The sequence below is a fragment of the Pieris rapae genome, chromosome 22 (genome assembly GCF_905147795.1).
Source record: "Pieris rapae chromosome 22, ilPieRapa1.1, whole genome shotgun sequence".
Lineage (NCBI taxonomy): Eukaryota > Metazoa > Arthropoda > Insecta > Lepidoptera > Pieridae > Pieris > Pieris rapae.
In genome coordinates, this window is record NC_059530.1 from 1,839,001 (window position 1) to 1,856,231 (window position 17,231).

Here is a 17,231-nt window from a genome sequence, read left to right on the forward strand (position 1 = left end):
ATCGCTAGACCCCACACTCAAGAGTTACAATTTTCTGAACTGACCTTGAAATTTACTTCTGTAAAGAAGTTTTGATATCACGATCATATTACGATATTAAAACTAAAATAATTTTATATATTAAAATGTCTTACATAGTAATACAATGAAGAGTATGTGCATGTAGCAAAGAAACAATTTGCAATAAAAATGGAACATATAATTAAGTATTTACGATGCATTAACATTCTTATATAAAGGATGCTGATGATAGAGTTCTCGCTAAAATGCGAATAAAATTCAAATCTGGCGTCAAATGATTATAATTTTATTTTTGTGTTTTAAAATGTTGATTTAAAACATTTGTGGAGGAAGGATCTTGAGCTCTTCCTCCGAACTTAAGGGAGGATCCTAGCCTAGTTCTATAAAAAAAATAAATTGAGTTGAGAAGTTGTATATACTTATCCTTAACGATCCGTAACAGTAACTTTTCGAATCGAGCGAGTGTCTCTTATGGATTGTAATCGCAGATTAAATTTGTCACACATATGATATAATACTTAATAAAAAAGAGTTTGTGTAATTATGTACACGCATTAGAAGTTATAATTCTTTGGCGTATGGAAAATATAACTAAAATGCAGTAGTGATTTACAATAGATTAATCAAAAAGATTTTATTTAAATAAATAAATTATTAGAAAATACTATCACCGTCGTATATAAAATTGATTTAAAAACACCAAAATAAAATTTATTTATTCACACTGTTTAAGTTTACTGTTACGAAACACGTGTTCTCAATATAAAAATACTAGAATATACAACTTGAACATAGTTATCGATTTCCATCCCACCTAGACTTTACGATGTCGAATTTAGGTGTTGGTGTGCGCGCGCATCGTAAAAATTCACCCTCATCATTTTTCTCCATCGCGCCAAAAGAAGTATAACTTCAAAAAAGTATTTCAACAGGTAATCAAACAAACCAAAATTCACTTATACTTGATATATGTGGGTCAATCAACTTTTAAGTGTACATCAATGATAAATTATATTTTTTTAATTTTATTTGATTTTTTTTATATTTTAACATTTTTTCTTTAGATAATTATTTATATTTTAAGAATTCACATAGAGCAGAACGATTTATTTAAATAAAATAGTAAATTTGACTCCGAAATCCACATTTTTCCGTCAAACCCATTATCTAAAAATAATAACAAAAATAATTTAGAATATAGAACTATTAGATATAGCAAAAAGTGTGTTAAGTAAGTAAGCTAACTGCCTCCGTGGTGTAATGATTTGAGCGTTCGTCTTAGGGTCCGGAGTTCCCTGGTTCGATTCTCGGGAAAAGAACACGTAAAGTTAATATTTGTCAATTTATCACTTTCATTCACAAGATTGTGCCCAGTTTGGTTAGGACATAGCAAGCTAAACCACCTGATTGTTCATCACAAAGATGGTTCCGTGCTTCGGAGGCCATGTTAAGCGGTTGGTCCCGGTTGCTATGACCGGTTGCTATAATTAATTAAATGGCAGTCGTTACACAATCATGTCAGAGGCCTACTGCTAGTAGTAGGACTAATTATTGAAAGGAAAAGAATTGCTCTATGCTGATTCTATAATTAATTGTCCTATGGGCAACCAAAATTTCCCACGGACAACGGTTATGGTTGTCCAAGTGACTGGTTGTCCGAGTGACATTTATCAGTCTTTGCGCTTTCTGATAATAAATAATGATATTTTGAATTAGGTCTTACGCACAGTGAAAAATATAGAGAAAATAGAATATATTTCACTTTTATTTACTATGATATATCAAATACTGACGTTTTTGTGCTGGTTGTCCGGTAGACACACAAAAAAGCCACGAACTTTTTCAAAACGCGCGCGACCGACTGACACCGCGGCAATGATGAAATCAAAATGGCGGTTGGATGAGTGTTGTCACCAAATCGACTGACTTATTGTCAAGGCACTGATCACTCCATTTATGTTTCGGTTTCGGAACTTTTTTACCGTTGTCCGGTGGAAGTCGGAATAATAAAATATAATAGGGACCAAAACGAACGTGCAAAAAATTCGGTAAAATTATGAAACAAACAAAAGTCTATATGCTAACATCTTAGTGAACATTGTAATGAATAATTATGTACAAGCGTAATTAATTGCCATATAATATTTTTTTGTGTAAAGTAATGTTTCATTGTAAATAGCTACTGGGGGACAAATAAAAAAACGCTACATCCAGATATTTTGTCACCTGGACAACCATTAAAATTCCAGTTTAATAGTGATTTATTTAAAAAAATTTACTCGTATGTTTGCTTAATAATAAGATAAATGCGACATATGCCAAAAAACCACTTAATTTTCTTTAGAACTGCGATTATTGGTCAGGGACAAAACATAGTACTTACAGGACAAATAAAAGTTGATTGACCCATGTACTTCCATAATTCTATTAAACCAAATTAGTGTTCACGACTACCAAAGTACATTTATTATTGCATACTTTTAGTATTAAGTTTGGGTATTACGATCCAAGATTAAAACCGTTTTTTGCGTGAAAATATTCATGCCAATTTTATTTCTGAGGACACAATATAACACTTTTACTGTATTATCTGTAATAATCCTGAGACACTCAATGACTATCGTTATGGATTGTTTACAATCACTGCGCTCGCGTCCAAACTTAACGAGTACACTCGTAAAGTGGTATAGGTGGTATCACTTAACATATAGACATATCATTTTTTTATAAAACAACAAACGCAAATGCAAACCGGCAACAGGCTCACCTGATGTTAAGTGATACCGCCGCCCATGGACACTCTCGATGCTAGAAGGCTCGCGAGTGCGTTTCCGGCCTTTAAAGAATGTTTACGCTCTTTTCTTGCAAGCCCCTCAGTTGAATTGGTTATCATCTTAATACAATCATCATCGAAGGTTGAGTTACGAGGTGACCAGCGTGGAACCGAAATTATAAGAAAATAATCATTCGTAAACAGTTTTATAGCAGCGAATTTGGTTGTAACGGTATGGTTAGAAGGACAGACTAGAGAAAATAATACCACAAAGTAAATTTAAATATTTAATGTACATTTATTCGAAATTACATTATTGTATCACACAAAAAAGCCCGCGTTGCGTTTAATAAAAAAAATCGCAATCCCAAAGTGGATAAAGGACTTAACATTTAAGCCTATGCGATATATTTACAAAAATTTATACAAAAACATGATTAAAACGTGACGCTTTGACACACTGTCAATGTCAGCTGACAAATTTGACATATCGTAGCTAACGTTACCCGCGTGTTGTCATTATAAAATGCAGCCATCCCGCTCCCACTTAACCTATAAGTTTATAACCAATTGGCGTGAGGAAGCGAGATGGCAGATTTTATATGTAAAGTTATCGTTGTCTGTAAAACGATAGCTTCTTCGCAAAATAGCTATAACTTCTAGATAAATATCAAATTGCATTGAACTCGTTACATTATAAGGTAGAACTTGTGGCGGAATTATCTTTGCACAGAAAGAATATTCTTTAGCGAGCCATGGCAGTATAATTTAAGTACAAACAGTTCTATTATAGATAAACTAAATGTCGATTATTATACGTAAAAACCCCAAAATGACATTTGAATACGTCTCGTACCACTAGACTACGAATCTCAATGTTTCTGTTTATTATGGCTTCAATAACAAATTATTTGTATTGACTACATTTAACGAGATTAAAATGTACATTTTATTTATTTATTGCCACAGAGTCCAAAATTTATGACATAAACAATTATATACAAGCTATATACAATTATAAACATTATTATGATAACATTTGGTCTTTGACAATTACAGTCTTTAAGCAAACGATTTCTCACATATTTGTATTGTACATAATTAAAATTTTAGTATTGATTTATTTTTGTACAATTGTACAAAAACATGATCATGATAAGTATAACAATACTATGGAATAAAACAGAGATAATTTTAAGCTGTCATTTCTATTACCAATGGAGACTTTGCAAAGTAATCGTTTTATTAAAGATGTATTCTAGAGTGCTTGATTCCATTTAAATAAAAATTGATTCTACTCCCCATAAATTTTACGGGAAAAAATTTAATTGGATATAGGAAAGTTTTAAAAGACGTTTTCTAGAAATGCGCCGAGTTTATACGCTTATTAAATAACCTTGCGATATTTTAAATTGGGCTAACATTTATTAATAAACATAAGTGTTAGCTTTCAGTGCGCTACTCTCATACCTGAGGTCATATTACATGTATATTGGAAATGAACAAGACATGTATTCAGATACTTGGAACTTTAAATTTCACACTCGGCGCATCTATAAAATAACCATTTCTCAGTATTTTATATTTTTTAAGAGTTCTGATCTCTCAATGATGCAGTGTGCAATTACAAAAACCTTCCAGAAATTAACTGGTATCAAGCACCTTCCATAGATTATTCTATAATTCATAAACAAATTATCTATGGAATAGTCAGAGACAACGCGAATGTCATAGGAGAAATTGTTTCTTCCAACTTTAAAATTTGCTGTACCTAACTATCTGTGTCGTGAGTGATTAAGTAACTTTAAATTCATTGTTAAGATACGATTCCACCAAAATTGCATGCACCAACAGTACAATCATTTTGTGCAAAACTATAGCAGAACGTACTATACGTACCGGCAATGCTGTGTGTAACTTCTGAGCGTAGTGTTTCAACTTGTTTACTGAGAAGATTTAACATGCGTCTTGCCCGGGCTTCCATTAATATATTCTTGATAATTAAAAAAAATACTTGGCATATTGCGCGCACAATTGTTTTTGTTCGCTTGAGTCGACAGACACAAACAATTGTGCCGTACGCTGTGCAACATCGCCGCATTGGTAGAATCGTACCTTCACGAATACACTATCAATGAATTCACAGTATATATACAAATTACATTTTAAATATTTAAATAGGTTTTTCATATCCACAACATACTTTTACATGAGTTTTCAGCTGAATAAAAGAGTTTGACAGCGCTACCGTTGCTGAACCTTATACGTCAAAGAGTTGGTGTTAAGTATGACCCTGCGTAATTGGATTTTGACATACGAAAGACGTCGTTTTGCAAGTTTCTGAATTCTATCTTCAGACCTCTTATAGGAATCTCTTACTCTTTCTCAGCATTCCAAGTTGTTAGACCATAAATAATCGAAAATCAAACTGGATTTAAATATCTATGAGATGGATATGGTAGCCCATTTATGTAATAATTACCCCGTTGCATTTCATTTTTGTTGGAAAATCATAAACCTGTCGCTTTCATACTTAATTATTATCTTTCATCTGCTGTTTTGTCGATGTGCAATGGTACTTTGTATCTTCTAAAAATTTCGACGTTTGGTATTCATTGTCGCAATACAATATTGAATCCACTTCCAGAGGTTACAGAGTACCAATGCTGGTTACACATTGCAATAGCAATTTAAATGTTTCCTTTACATAGTAGGGGTTTTTATTACACTATTTGACAAGAATAGATTTTTCGTTTATATATTACACAATACCCATAACAATCATAATAAATGTTCCATCTCTTTCACTCTTTAAAAGTAAAGTGACAAAACATTTGAGTTATATACTATGAATAGTAAAATAGTTTTGTCTCTTATTAATATTCAAAACGATACTAGAGTGAAGGAGATGGAACATTTACGATCTATTTGAAGCTTCTACTAAGTTAATGTGGCAACAGTCCAATTATATATTCACTATGAGCGTATGTTTTGTCTGTTTTTTTTTTACATCAAAACGACAACAGAGTGAAAGAGACGAAACGATATATTTGTACATGTAAAAGCAACAGTAACACTATAAGTCATATAATGTTTTGCCCCGTTTAAGTAACACTAAAGTGATAAGGACAAAACATCCTATATTAGCTTACATTACGTAGACTTGGGTTAAACTACTTGCATATAAAATCCATTATAGTACATATATTTATAATTATTTACAATTGATAAAGTACCTTTAACAGACTTATAAATAGATTCTTTCTCAGTAACCCGTATGTAACAAATCACGTATAATTATGCTGGTACAAATCCGCCATTTTGAATTAGGTATTTTAAATGAAACGTGTGTCATATTCAAAATGGCGGACTGTAGGAAATACACCTATACTGTATTCACTGTTCCTCCTCATCCATTATTAAATAAGGTCCCCAATAAATCAGTTTGTATATAATAAATAAGTTTCAAGCACATTAAACACGCCGTTTAAGTAATAGACTATAGATTAAAAACGTAAAGAAAGCCATAATTTTTGCTCTGTGGCAAGGCCAGTTTTGGCTAGTTATGTAGAGGCTAGACATGTATAGCTTTTAAACGGTTTAATAAAAGTATGCAAATGTTGAAAAACTATAACACGACTGGAATATATTAAATATCTAGACTCTAGAGAAACAGTGAAATATTCTTCCAAAACACTTCAGAGAGATTTTCGATAGGAAAATGTATTGTCACCTTTATATAATTACTTTTACCTCATCACCTCCAATAATTCAGTCATTTTAAATATTTGTTAAAATGACAAAACAAATAAAAATATGAAAAACCTTCTTATCTTAAAAGATGTAATATTAATAGTACGGGCAACTAAACCTATATCAGTTGTTAAATTTATTTATGCCTAGAACGGTTTTTTCCATAGTATACATTGTTTTATTAAGACATTTCAATAAATTATTAAGTTAGCTTGCATGACTTTAAATTATTCCCCTTAAAAATAGTTATTTTTTATTTACTGGCAACACTAATATAAATGACAGTGACGTTCTTCCCGGCCAAGAAAATTATGTGGCACTGTAATTGGGGTAGACGTTTGACAGATCAGCTATTCACATATAATAATTTAGTATCGTCTTTTATTAACATAGTTTATACACATTTAAAGAAAACACTTTACGAATTGAAGCTATGTATTACTGTAAACTTATAATTACAAATACAGGTGTCCTCCATTTTCGCATTGTTTTTTGGAAAATGGAGGACACCGTGAGCGATGTATGCAGAAACCCTTCATCTTTTAGCAGACACTAACTGCGGGGAAATAAATACAGATAATACAACTTTTTCTACAGCTGTGATACTTATCATTGAACATGATAATTTGATGATAAATTAAAAATTATGTTAAATAAATATGAGTTTACAATAATACATAGCTTCAATCCGGTAAAAAAGTGTTTTCTTTAAAACCTCTATTTATAAAAAGAACAATATTTTATCGTTTTAATTGAACCTTCTATCAGTACGAACTGTAACGACAAATAAATTGCATTTTACAGATATTATAACTTTTATTTCTTTTGAAAGTAACAGAGTAAAGTTATGTTTTTAATTGCAACACATTTTCCTATCAGAAAATTTCCAAATTCAGTAACTTATAAAGCCATATGTGCAAATACAAGCCACCCATTATCAGCTGCATAGAATATTATACAAAGTATAATCTGTGCAGCTGTTAAATTGTGTATAATGAGTCGTGGCACTACTCCCAGAACATTCCCCTCATCTTAACAGAGGAATACTTATGCCAGTAATCATATGAATTCAAAGAAAAGAGAAAATCGTGCTAACAATGTTCATAGTTTAAGTTCATTAAAATAAAATAATATTTATGAAAAACATTCATACTATTTTTTAAATAAGTAATCTATAAATATATTTATGAACTTACCACTGTATCATATAATATTTATCTGTGAAAATAGTCCCACTTCTCATTAGAGTCCCCAACAATGTTTTTGTTTTTAAAACCTATTATGGTTACAGACCTCTTAAAATTAATAACATATTATGATCAATATATGTCAAAAACTTTAACATTTGATAAATTATTTACGGATATTCGTTGAATAATAAATACCCAGTCACCCACCTCTTAGTTTCGCACTTTGGACAGGATCGTTGGCTGTAAATGAAAAGATGACTTAATGGTACGGCGCTAAAGTCCAATATAGCATAAATATTTTAAGTCGCCTGCCCATAAGTATTAAGGATACAGTCGTATAGTACACTAGTCATAAAATTGTCAAAATGTGATTCGAGGATTTTTTTAAACCACGATGGCTTATTCCAATTCTGTATCGAAATCATTTTGCCGGTTCTAGTCAAAGACTATTGTAACCAAATTCAATTTGGTGCAAGGAAAGACCAACATTTATCTTTCCTATTTTATCTATGAGTGCGTCGTTCGCAAAATTCTTGACAACGACAATCCTCTGTTATAGAGTCCAGTGACATAAGACTTTCTTGACTCGTCCGTAGACAAGCTCTACATCTAGAGTCCATAGACGTGCCGCTCTGGGAATTTGCATCTTCCGAAACTGATTCGAGAGACCTCAAACTTTCCACTGATGTTAATTTGTAAGATCTTCTGAACTCTGCAATTTCATCTTCGCTCATATTTAAAGCTAGAAGAGAGTCACGCGCCATTTTACCTAACGATGACACCTTTTTCTTCTTTTTGCTCAATATAGAATCCATCTTGGCCAAGGGGCAAGGCTTGTTCAAGCTTTCTGGTAGAGATTTTGGACTTGAACCGCTCCTATTACGTAATTTTGTGCGCCTTTCGGGAATATCTCTCGGTGTTGTACTTTCTGGGACTTTAAAGGCAATGGATTTTAATTTTGGGCTTTCTTTTTCGGGGCGCTTAGTTAAATCTTCAAGTGAATTTGATTTCTTTAACTTTGCCCGCTCTGGGATGACAGGAGAACTCTTACGGCCCTTTACATCCATTGAATAATCAGGTTTTTCAGCAGCTTCGTCAAGTACTAACTCGGGAGATAGGTCTACCAACTCCTTTCTCTCTGCATCCTTCAACTCCTGCGCTAATGATGATTCCGGATTTGTTATTTTATCTTTACTTTCTAAGTATGACAGAGCATCTTTGGCGACGTCGACGGACCCTAGTTCTTTAATAAATTTATTGTCTTCGTCAACTTTGACATCGTCTATGTATGCGAATTGAATACTTTCATCTGCGGCTACATCGCATGTTTCGTCTATATTGGCGATCGGTGCTAAATCACTTTGAGCTTTGTGATCTTCGAATTTAAGTTCACTTTTCTCTGAAACTGGCGTCTGTATTTCCCATATTGTGCTCACTATTGGTGAATTCTTCATTTGTCGTTCAGATAATTCGTACACAAGGGCTTTCGTGGACATTGACGTTATTGTATTTTCCGGGCTGACATTTTCCTTAATACCTCTTATAACTTTGGTAGGAAATTTATCAACCGGGTGACCCGCCTCAGGGCTTTGTTTATCTAAAGAATTTTCTGAGCCGGTCGATTTGAGAACTGATGCAAACGTTCTAGGTCTTACATCTATATTTTCTTCTAACTTAACTAATTTTTCTGTTTTTTCACATTTTTCATCAATTTCATAATCGTTGGGTACAATGAGATCTGTTTTGCACGCAGGCATATCAATGGAAGCTGCGTCTTTACTTACATCTAAGATTTGTACTAAATTTTCGTCGGTGGTTATGTCGGTAACAGTGTCTCCTGCTTGAAACGATTGGAATTCGCTTAGTGTATTTTCGGTATCTGTTGACGGCGTTTTGTCAAATTTTTTAGAGAAAGATTCGTCAACGAATGATACTTGAACTCTTTCGGATAGAGTAGAGTCTGTTGCTTCCGATAGACTGTCAGCATCTTTGTCATCCTTGTCGGATTTGTCAGATGAGCTGGCCCAAGACCAGAATGAGCTGGTTAATGACGAGTCTTTTCTAGGTGGAGTACTGGAAGTCGACTTTTTATCATCTTCTGTGGATGTGCGTGAGAACAAGCTGCTTGGATGTTGAAATAGGCTTAATAGCTTCTCCAGATTAGTTGGAAATTTATTTTCAACTTTCTCTGGCTCTGGTCTAGGTATATGAAAGCTGGGAGAGGGCGCTACCCATGATATCTTTCTCATTCTCTCTAAACCTTTGGACTTCAAAGCGGGAACATCTAACAAGCTTGAAGTCCGTTTTGGCGATGTCAATGTTTCTTGGGAACTCTTATCAGTATCTTTCAAGCTTGAACTGTTAGTTAGGGTTCCTTCATTAGAAGAATTGTCTTCCCTTACATCTGAGGGATTAAGAGAATGCTCTATGCCTGAATCGGCGGACGTGACCATCATTTTCTCTTTCGCCGATTCAATTGAACTGACACTAGCCTCTAAACTCGACAGAGAATCGTGGATTTTCTTGGAAGTTCCAAAAATGATTGGCGAAACGCTTTCGTTAGAGCTTATTGATACATTAAGATTCACTGGGGTAACTTCACTTGTTGATTCCATACTGCTTTCATTCGAGAATTTTTCCCGTTTAGCGTCTATGGTTTCAACTATCACTGGCTTCATTCTATCAATATTTAAGCTTTCCACTGAACTGCCAGAAATCTCCAAGGATGAGCTGCTGTCACAAAAGGCACTAACTTGCTTTCTCATAAGTCTAGACACTTCTAAATCTGGGCTATCCAAACTCGATTCACTTTTATTCTTCTTTAAAACTACATTATCGCGAACAGGTACAACATTATCTATAACTAAATCGTTTTTCTTTGTTTTTGTGGTTAGATCGTGCATTTCTTGTATTAAACTACCTAAATCAGCTGTAATTGCTTCTATTTGTTTAATGGCTATGTCTCCCTTTACCTTATTATCTATATTTACAATTTGGTCACTATGTACTTTGGTTTTCTCGGTATTTGATTCCTTTTTTACTACAACTGTGACATCTATGTCAACTTTTTCTGATTCGGTTACTTCTACACTGTTTTTAACTAGTTTTGTCTCTGTTTTAATTGTTTTATCTCCACTAACCGTTTCTTGAGACAATTCTTCCACCTTATCTTTACAACTATCGGTGAGTATGTCACCTAACTTAACTGTATCACTAATTTTAACATTTTTAACACTATCACTTTGAGTAGTCACTTTCAAGTCTGTACTGTCCTGATTGTGTTTATCACTTTTAGTTCGTAACGGAGGCCAGGCCACATTATCAATAATATTCGTAAGGGCAATCTTAACTATTTCCGGGGTTTGAGCCTCAGTCTCAGTTTTATCACCAGAACTCATTAAACAGCGTGATTGAGTTTCTTTAGCCATTTGTGGTCCATGTATCACAGAATCTTGTTTAATAGTAAATTGGAGAGGTTCTATTTCAGAAACGATTTCTGTTACAACGCTCTCAATTCGTTTAGCATTTTTGTTATCAGCCTTTACTTCTTTTTCGGAGTCTTTCTTAATAATTTCATTCGATTTTTTATCACCTCCTTCAATTTTAGGTTCAATCGGAGCAAATATATCTTTTAAAGGACTTTTTGTGTCATGAATATGACATTTTTCTTTTTCTTTGTCCTCGGTTTGTATAACAATTTCTGAACTAAGAATATCTTTTTTATAGCTAGGCTCTGATATAAGCTGCATTGAAGTTGGCGCTTGAACTCTATCAATCACATATTCACTTTCTGCACCTTGTTCTTTCGTTTTTACACATTGTTTACTTACACTACATATTTTGTCCTCTTTACCACTATTACCTCTCTTATCGCATTTACCATCTGTTACATCACCCTTTGCATCTTTCACCGTTTTCCATTCAATATCTCTAGTTTCAGATATTTTTTCAGCTGCAATTGCTGTTTTAACACTATCTTGATCACTTTTATTTTTAATTTCCTTTTTTACAGTTTCAAGTTTATCAAATCTTAAAGCTGTATCGGGGTTGATAGCTTTGATATCACTTTTGGCAGGTACACTTTCAGTAGCGGGCGGCGGTGAAGGAGATGGGACGGGAGAAGGGTTATACATTGAATCGTAGTTCCTTGTTACTGAGAACCGAGAAGATGGTCGCCTCGGCTGTGCTGGGTGGATTTGAATCTGCGGTGGTTCTGCGACCTGAATAGAAAATGAATAATAACAACAGTTGTCCTGTATCCATATATGTGTATACCATAACTGTTATAATAAATTATATCGTGACGAGTACGGTCAGTGATCGAACTAGATAATCGATGATAGAAATTGACAAAATTAGGCATTTTACTTACTTAAAAAAAATTAACAGATTTAAGGTGATGTAATGTATTATTATAGAATCCCTGGATTATTGTTTAACTTATACTACATTAAACATTTTCATACTAAACTAAGACTTATTAAAAAAAAACTTATACTATTATCGACCAACGCTCATTCATACAAAATTCATCATAATATGAAATATTCCATAATATTTGATATTTTGATATTATCATACTATGTTAATATACTCTACTTGCATAAAGAATGACTAAATAAGGGTTATTTTAAAAAAAATATTTAAATATCTAAAGTTTTAAAATGATTAATACCTGTACAACTTTAAATCTAGAAGGCGTTGGGCAATAAGATGGCTTTGTTGGTGTTGAAGGGCTCGAACTATCTGTTGATGAATCTCTTTCCGGTGTTACTCGGGTCACCTGAAACAATAAGACTTCCATTAGAGATTATGACATGTTTATCTAACTTTACACGACCATACAATTTGAATCCTTATAAAACTTTATTTTTCTAATTGTTAACATTTGTGATATAATTTTTTTTTTTAAAAGTATGTATTGCACCATGCTTATTAAACAAGACATTATTTATTTTATTTTTTAATATATTATATACAGAAAATACTGTGAACTGGAAACTGAAAAATGAGAACTGGCAGTAAATGTAAAATTAGAAGCATTTAATGTATATTTCTTTTTTTTGACGTTCATAAGTGTACATGTTACCTATATGAATAAAGGATTTTTGATTTGATTTGATTTGAAATGTATATTAATGACATTTGACATCTCTCTGAGGGATATTTCTGAGATTGTATCTAAACCAATTTAAGGAAAAAAATTCCTTTACTAATAATATCTAGATATACTCACATAGAACCTAGAATTTGCATGTCCCGGGGGTATAGGGCTTCCGGCGGGTGATGGGGAGGGGGAAGGAGACGGCGCGGGGGAGGGGGCAGGCGAACGAAGACGAACACGACGCTCTTCTATAGTTGATGGCTGAAAACATTTATTTATATCTTTATATTTATCTCCTCTTAAACGGCTGGACCGATTTGTGTGATTTTTATATGCGGTTTGGTGGCGCCGTTGATAGTTTAGATTAACTAAGCAGCCCGGCAGATGGCGCTGAAGGTATCTAGGCCCCCTAGATACCGCTCAAGTATTACGTAGATTTACTGCAATTTATCCCCCTTCTCCCCCACGTACAACGGGCATATTGAGCGTCTAAGTACGGAAACAGAGTCCACATACATACATACCCCCTTCTCCTCTATTCAGCAAAAGTAAGCAATGCTCTCAAAAATAGTACATAAACTTTTCTACAAAATTCGAATATCAGAGGCTGTGCATTTCTACTCAAAGACTTTATCAACTTTTATATTGGATCCCGTTAAAATGAAATTAAAATTAAAAACTTTTTATTGAAGAATTTCCTCAACTACTTCATATTGCCAGTATTCATTATTATGTAAATTGTATAAATATTTATTATGTAAATTCAAATTGATATTAATGAATGTATATTAAAATACCTTAGCCAATAGTGCTGTAGTATGCGCATGCGCAGTATGACAAGTGAGACTAATTTTGCGTACTGGCTTTCCGCTTGGTTCATTCCGTTGGCAAATAGCACGAATCTCTTTCGTCAGACGCATCATTGTTGCTGCTTCAGTACATGTTTGGACGTTTACCGCTGGGTTTGGGGTTTCCTGAAATATGATTAAAATATAATATATGTCCGGAAATCCTCGGATAATTGGGAAATGTTTTGATTGAGTTAATTTTCCAAAATTTCCCTGTACTAGACTGTTTAAAGTTAGTGATTCGTTTTTGGGAAAAGGGATACTCTTCTTTAATCAAATCCCAGAGGCTCTTTTATCTCTGCCTTTTATTAAATTTAAGAAATGAAAAGCTGTGTAAAAAGGCGTACTATAAAGTTATTGATTATCTAGTTGATAAAAGAGCCTGGGACTAGTACTGGGCAGGCGATTACTAATTATTTTGCTATATTTGTTTTAAATATTGTAGAATTGTTTGATTTGCTTTTTTTTTAAAAGAGTACCGAGAGTTTTTTACGCCGGCTTTTTCTCTAGGCCAACACCCTCTTCTTTCTTCTTCTTTGTCTTCTATGCCGATGAGTATGGATGCCAACAGGCTCAAATTTGACGTGGAATAAGTGATACCATGATGATCTTACATTCCAAAATAAACGTATTTTTTTTAACTAACCATTATTTTTACTGTTAGATTTCTTCAATTACTTTTTGGAATCATGTGTTAATTTGTTTTGGTATTATATATTTGTTTCATAATTTGGAATTTCGAGTTTATTACGGGTTAGGACAATAAAGCGACCAAATAAAATACAGCTCCGCGGTTTTAACTAATTTCGGCAACATAAAAAAGTATTATGTAATTATTGAGCATGGGTATGTCATTGTATGGAAGACAAATTAAACCAACCAAAGCATATTTTGACGCTTTAGAGGATTGTGTCGTTATATGGAGAGTATAGAGTATTTATTATATAATCTGATATAAATTAAATATTTTTACCGGTGGATCGTCCAAATCAATTTGTGTGAGTGTCTGGTTATCTTTAACAGCGTTGCATATCGCTTGCAGTCCGGCCACGCCCAGTCTATTGTCTCGGAGATCTAACCTCTGAAAATATAATTGACCTAGAATTAATATGACTGAACTTAATAAAAGAATTTTATTAGAATGCATGAATGAGATTTCTTCAGATTTTGTCCCGGCTTTGGAAAACGTTGTTTCAATGATTAAATAATTGTTTTACTAGAAATCGAATCCGCGACGTTGTCTCAAAAACAGTCATAGCTTTAACCTTTATGAATTTATACATTATGATATGGATATAATTACTTATGTAAAAGTAAATTTAGATAAAAAAATGAACCACAATACAAAGCAATGAAAAAACTAAACTTGGCTATTTGTTTTTGTAAATCACTACATAGTATAAACCAAAGTCGCTTTCTCTGTCCCTATGTCCCTTTGTATGCTGAAATCTTTGAAACTACGCAACGGATTTTGATGCGGTTTTTTTAATAGATAGAGTGATTCAAGAGGAAGGTTTATATGTATAATAACATCTAATTAATAGTGGAGAAGTACTGTTATGTTTGAGGTTTCTAATGTGATGTCGTAAATAATTACATTTTTTTCCGCTTACATTGCAACCCTAAGAGTTTTATCAAAATAATGTACTAAGTATTGTACACATTGAAAAGGTCTACAGAAAAGTCGGTGATGGTATGTCTATCTCTTATGGATAACCCACATTTTTATATACAACGTTCAGAGATTTTTTGTAGTGTATTTAGTATCAGCATTGCACCCGTGCAAAACCGGGGCGGGTCGCTAGTATTAAATAAAATCGTCAAAAATCTAGTTCTTTTACATCAGATTATGTAAAATATGTTTCAAGATTGGTACGTTTTTGACTTATTTTAGAAAAAAGCCTTTTGAAAAGTCCGCGGGCAAACAAGCAGGAGGCTCAACTGATGTTAAATGATACCGCCGCCCATAGACACACTCAATGCCAGAGGTTTCGCGAGTGCGTTGCCGGCCTTTTAAAAATTGGTACGCTCTTTTCTTAAGGGGCTCTAAGTCAAATTAAATGGAAAATACTTTAGTAGGCAGCTGGTTCCACATAGTTGTTTATTATACCAAAATCTGCAGATTTTTTAAAAATAATCATGTTTAAGATTTTAATAAATCTACTGATATTTTAAATAAGGTCGTTTACCTGTAATTTGGAATTATTCTGTATAAGCTCCGCTATGCACTTAGCCGCATCTAGACTAAGTCTAGCTGCCTGAAGGCCTAAAGACACCAGCGCTCCCCCACCACTCATAGTTAGGGTTTTCACCCCCTCGGAACCTAGGGCATTACGTCCCACATTTAAGACACAGAGCGATTTTGAGGTGTTCTGAAAAGAAAAATAAAAAAATCTATATTTCCACTTTAACTGTAACTAAATAAAATTTCATAAACGGTATATATGCATATTTATAAGTTATCTAAACATGGAAGAAAATAATGAACAGTTAGTAAATACTCAATTTATTTAAGAACACTAAACAAAAGAAATCCCAACAAATGGCCGGTTCTTCCACAAAATAGACTAATTTTAGACAGGCATGACCCACTAAACAGATATTGGTCAAACCTTTATTACGTCATCGTGTGTTAGGATTTCATTTTCGTTACGGAATTACTTGATTCGGTCGCCGCTCTCAAGGTCCGCGATACAATCTATGCTATAGCTTAAAAGTATCAGCTATTTTACTAGTATTTTTTGGTTATGCTAACTAGTGAAATCTAAAATTCGAATTGTAATATTTTAGAAAATACAGCTTGTAACATATACTGCACATTTATTATGTGGTGATTTTTAATAATTAATAAATAAATAAAAAAAGAATTAAATTATATTTACCAGAACTCTTGCTAAATGCTGAGCACAGTTCCTTGTCAGCTGATTGTTCCAGAGTACGAGAAACGCCAGGCCTCGGTATTCATATCCACTCACTTAAATAATATACATAGGAATTAGTGTTGAAAAACGTGTGTGAACTTATAAATGCGTTAGAAGTCAAACTTCTTTGGCGTAACAAGATAAAAATTTTTTCAAAAATTTTAACTTTCGCCGTATTTTCTACGTTTGCAGAAAAAACGACACTAAGGGCCTGTTTCACAATTTATGGATAAAGTGTCAAATAGCTATGCAACACATAAATTATTCGAAAGATAAAAGTTCCAAATAAGATACTTCGAATTTCATGACGTATAGCGCTATCTGTCAGTCGTGAAACGCAAAAATACTATTTATCCTACCAATAAGTAATAAATAGCTTATTTGGAACTTAACCGGACATTGTGAAACAGGCCCTAACAATATAAAAATACTAAAATGTTGGCTATAGCCTAACTTCAGGGTGTCGGTTTTTGTGGTGTGAGCGCGAAAAAATTACCCTCATCATTTGTCCCTAACGCGCCAAATTAAATAAAACTTCAAAAATATTGTGATTAACGCCATCTATTGCCGCAATCTTGATATATTTAAATTTAGATAAATTCATTTTTTCAGAACGTTAAT

General features: G+C 33.3%; 1 protein-coding gene across 1 annotated transcript in view; it reads right to left on the minus strand.

Moving 5' to 3' along the window:
- Positions 1–3,068: 3,068 nt before the first annotated feature.
- LOC110997301 (microtubule-associated protein futsch) overlaps positions 3,069–17,231 on the minus strand; it is a 32,622-nt gene continuing 18,459 nt past the window's right edge. The window contains exons 8-14 of the mRNA XM_022265396.2: positions 16,572–16,663; positions 15,879–16,061; positions 14,663–14,770; positions 13,639–13,815; positions 12,974–13,102; positions 12,413–12,520; positions 3,069–11,957 (exon numbers count right to left, since the gene is read on the minus strand). Coding sequence (XP_022121088.2) covers positions 8,241–11,957; positions 12,413–12,520; positions 12,974–13,102; positions 13,639–13,815; positions 14,663–14,770; positions 15,879–16,061; positions 16,572–16,663 — 4,514 coding nt within the window. The 3' untranslated portion in view covers positions 3,069–8,240. The remainder of the gene's footprint in view (positions 11,958–12,412; positions 12,521–12,973; positions 13,103–13,638; positions 13,816–14,662; positions 14,771–15,878; positions 16,062–16,571; positions 16,664–17,231) is intronic.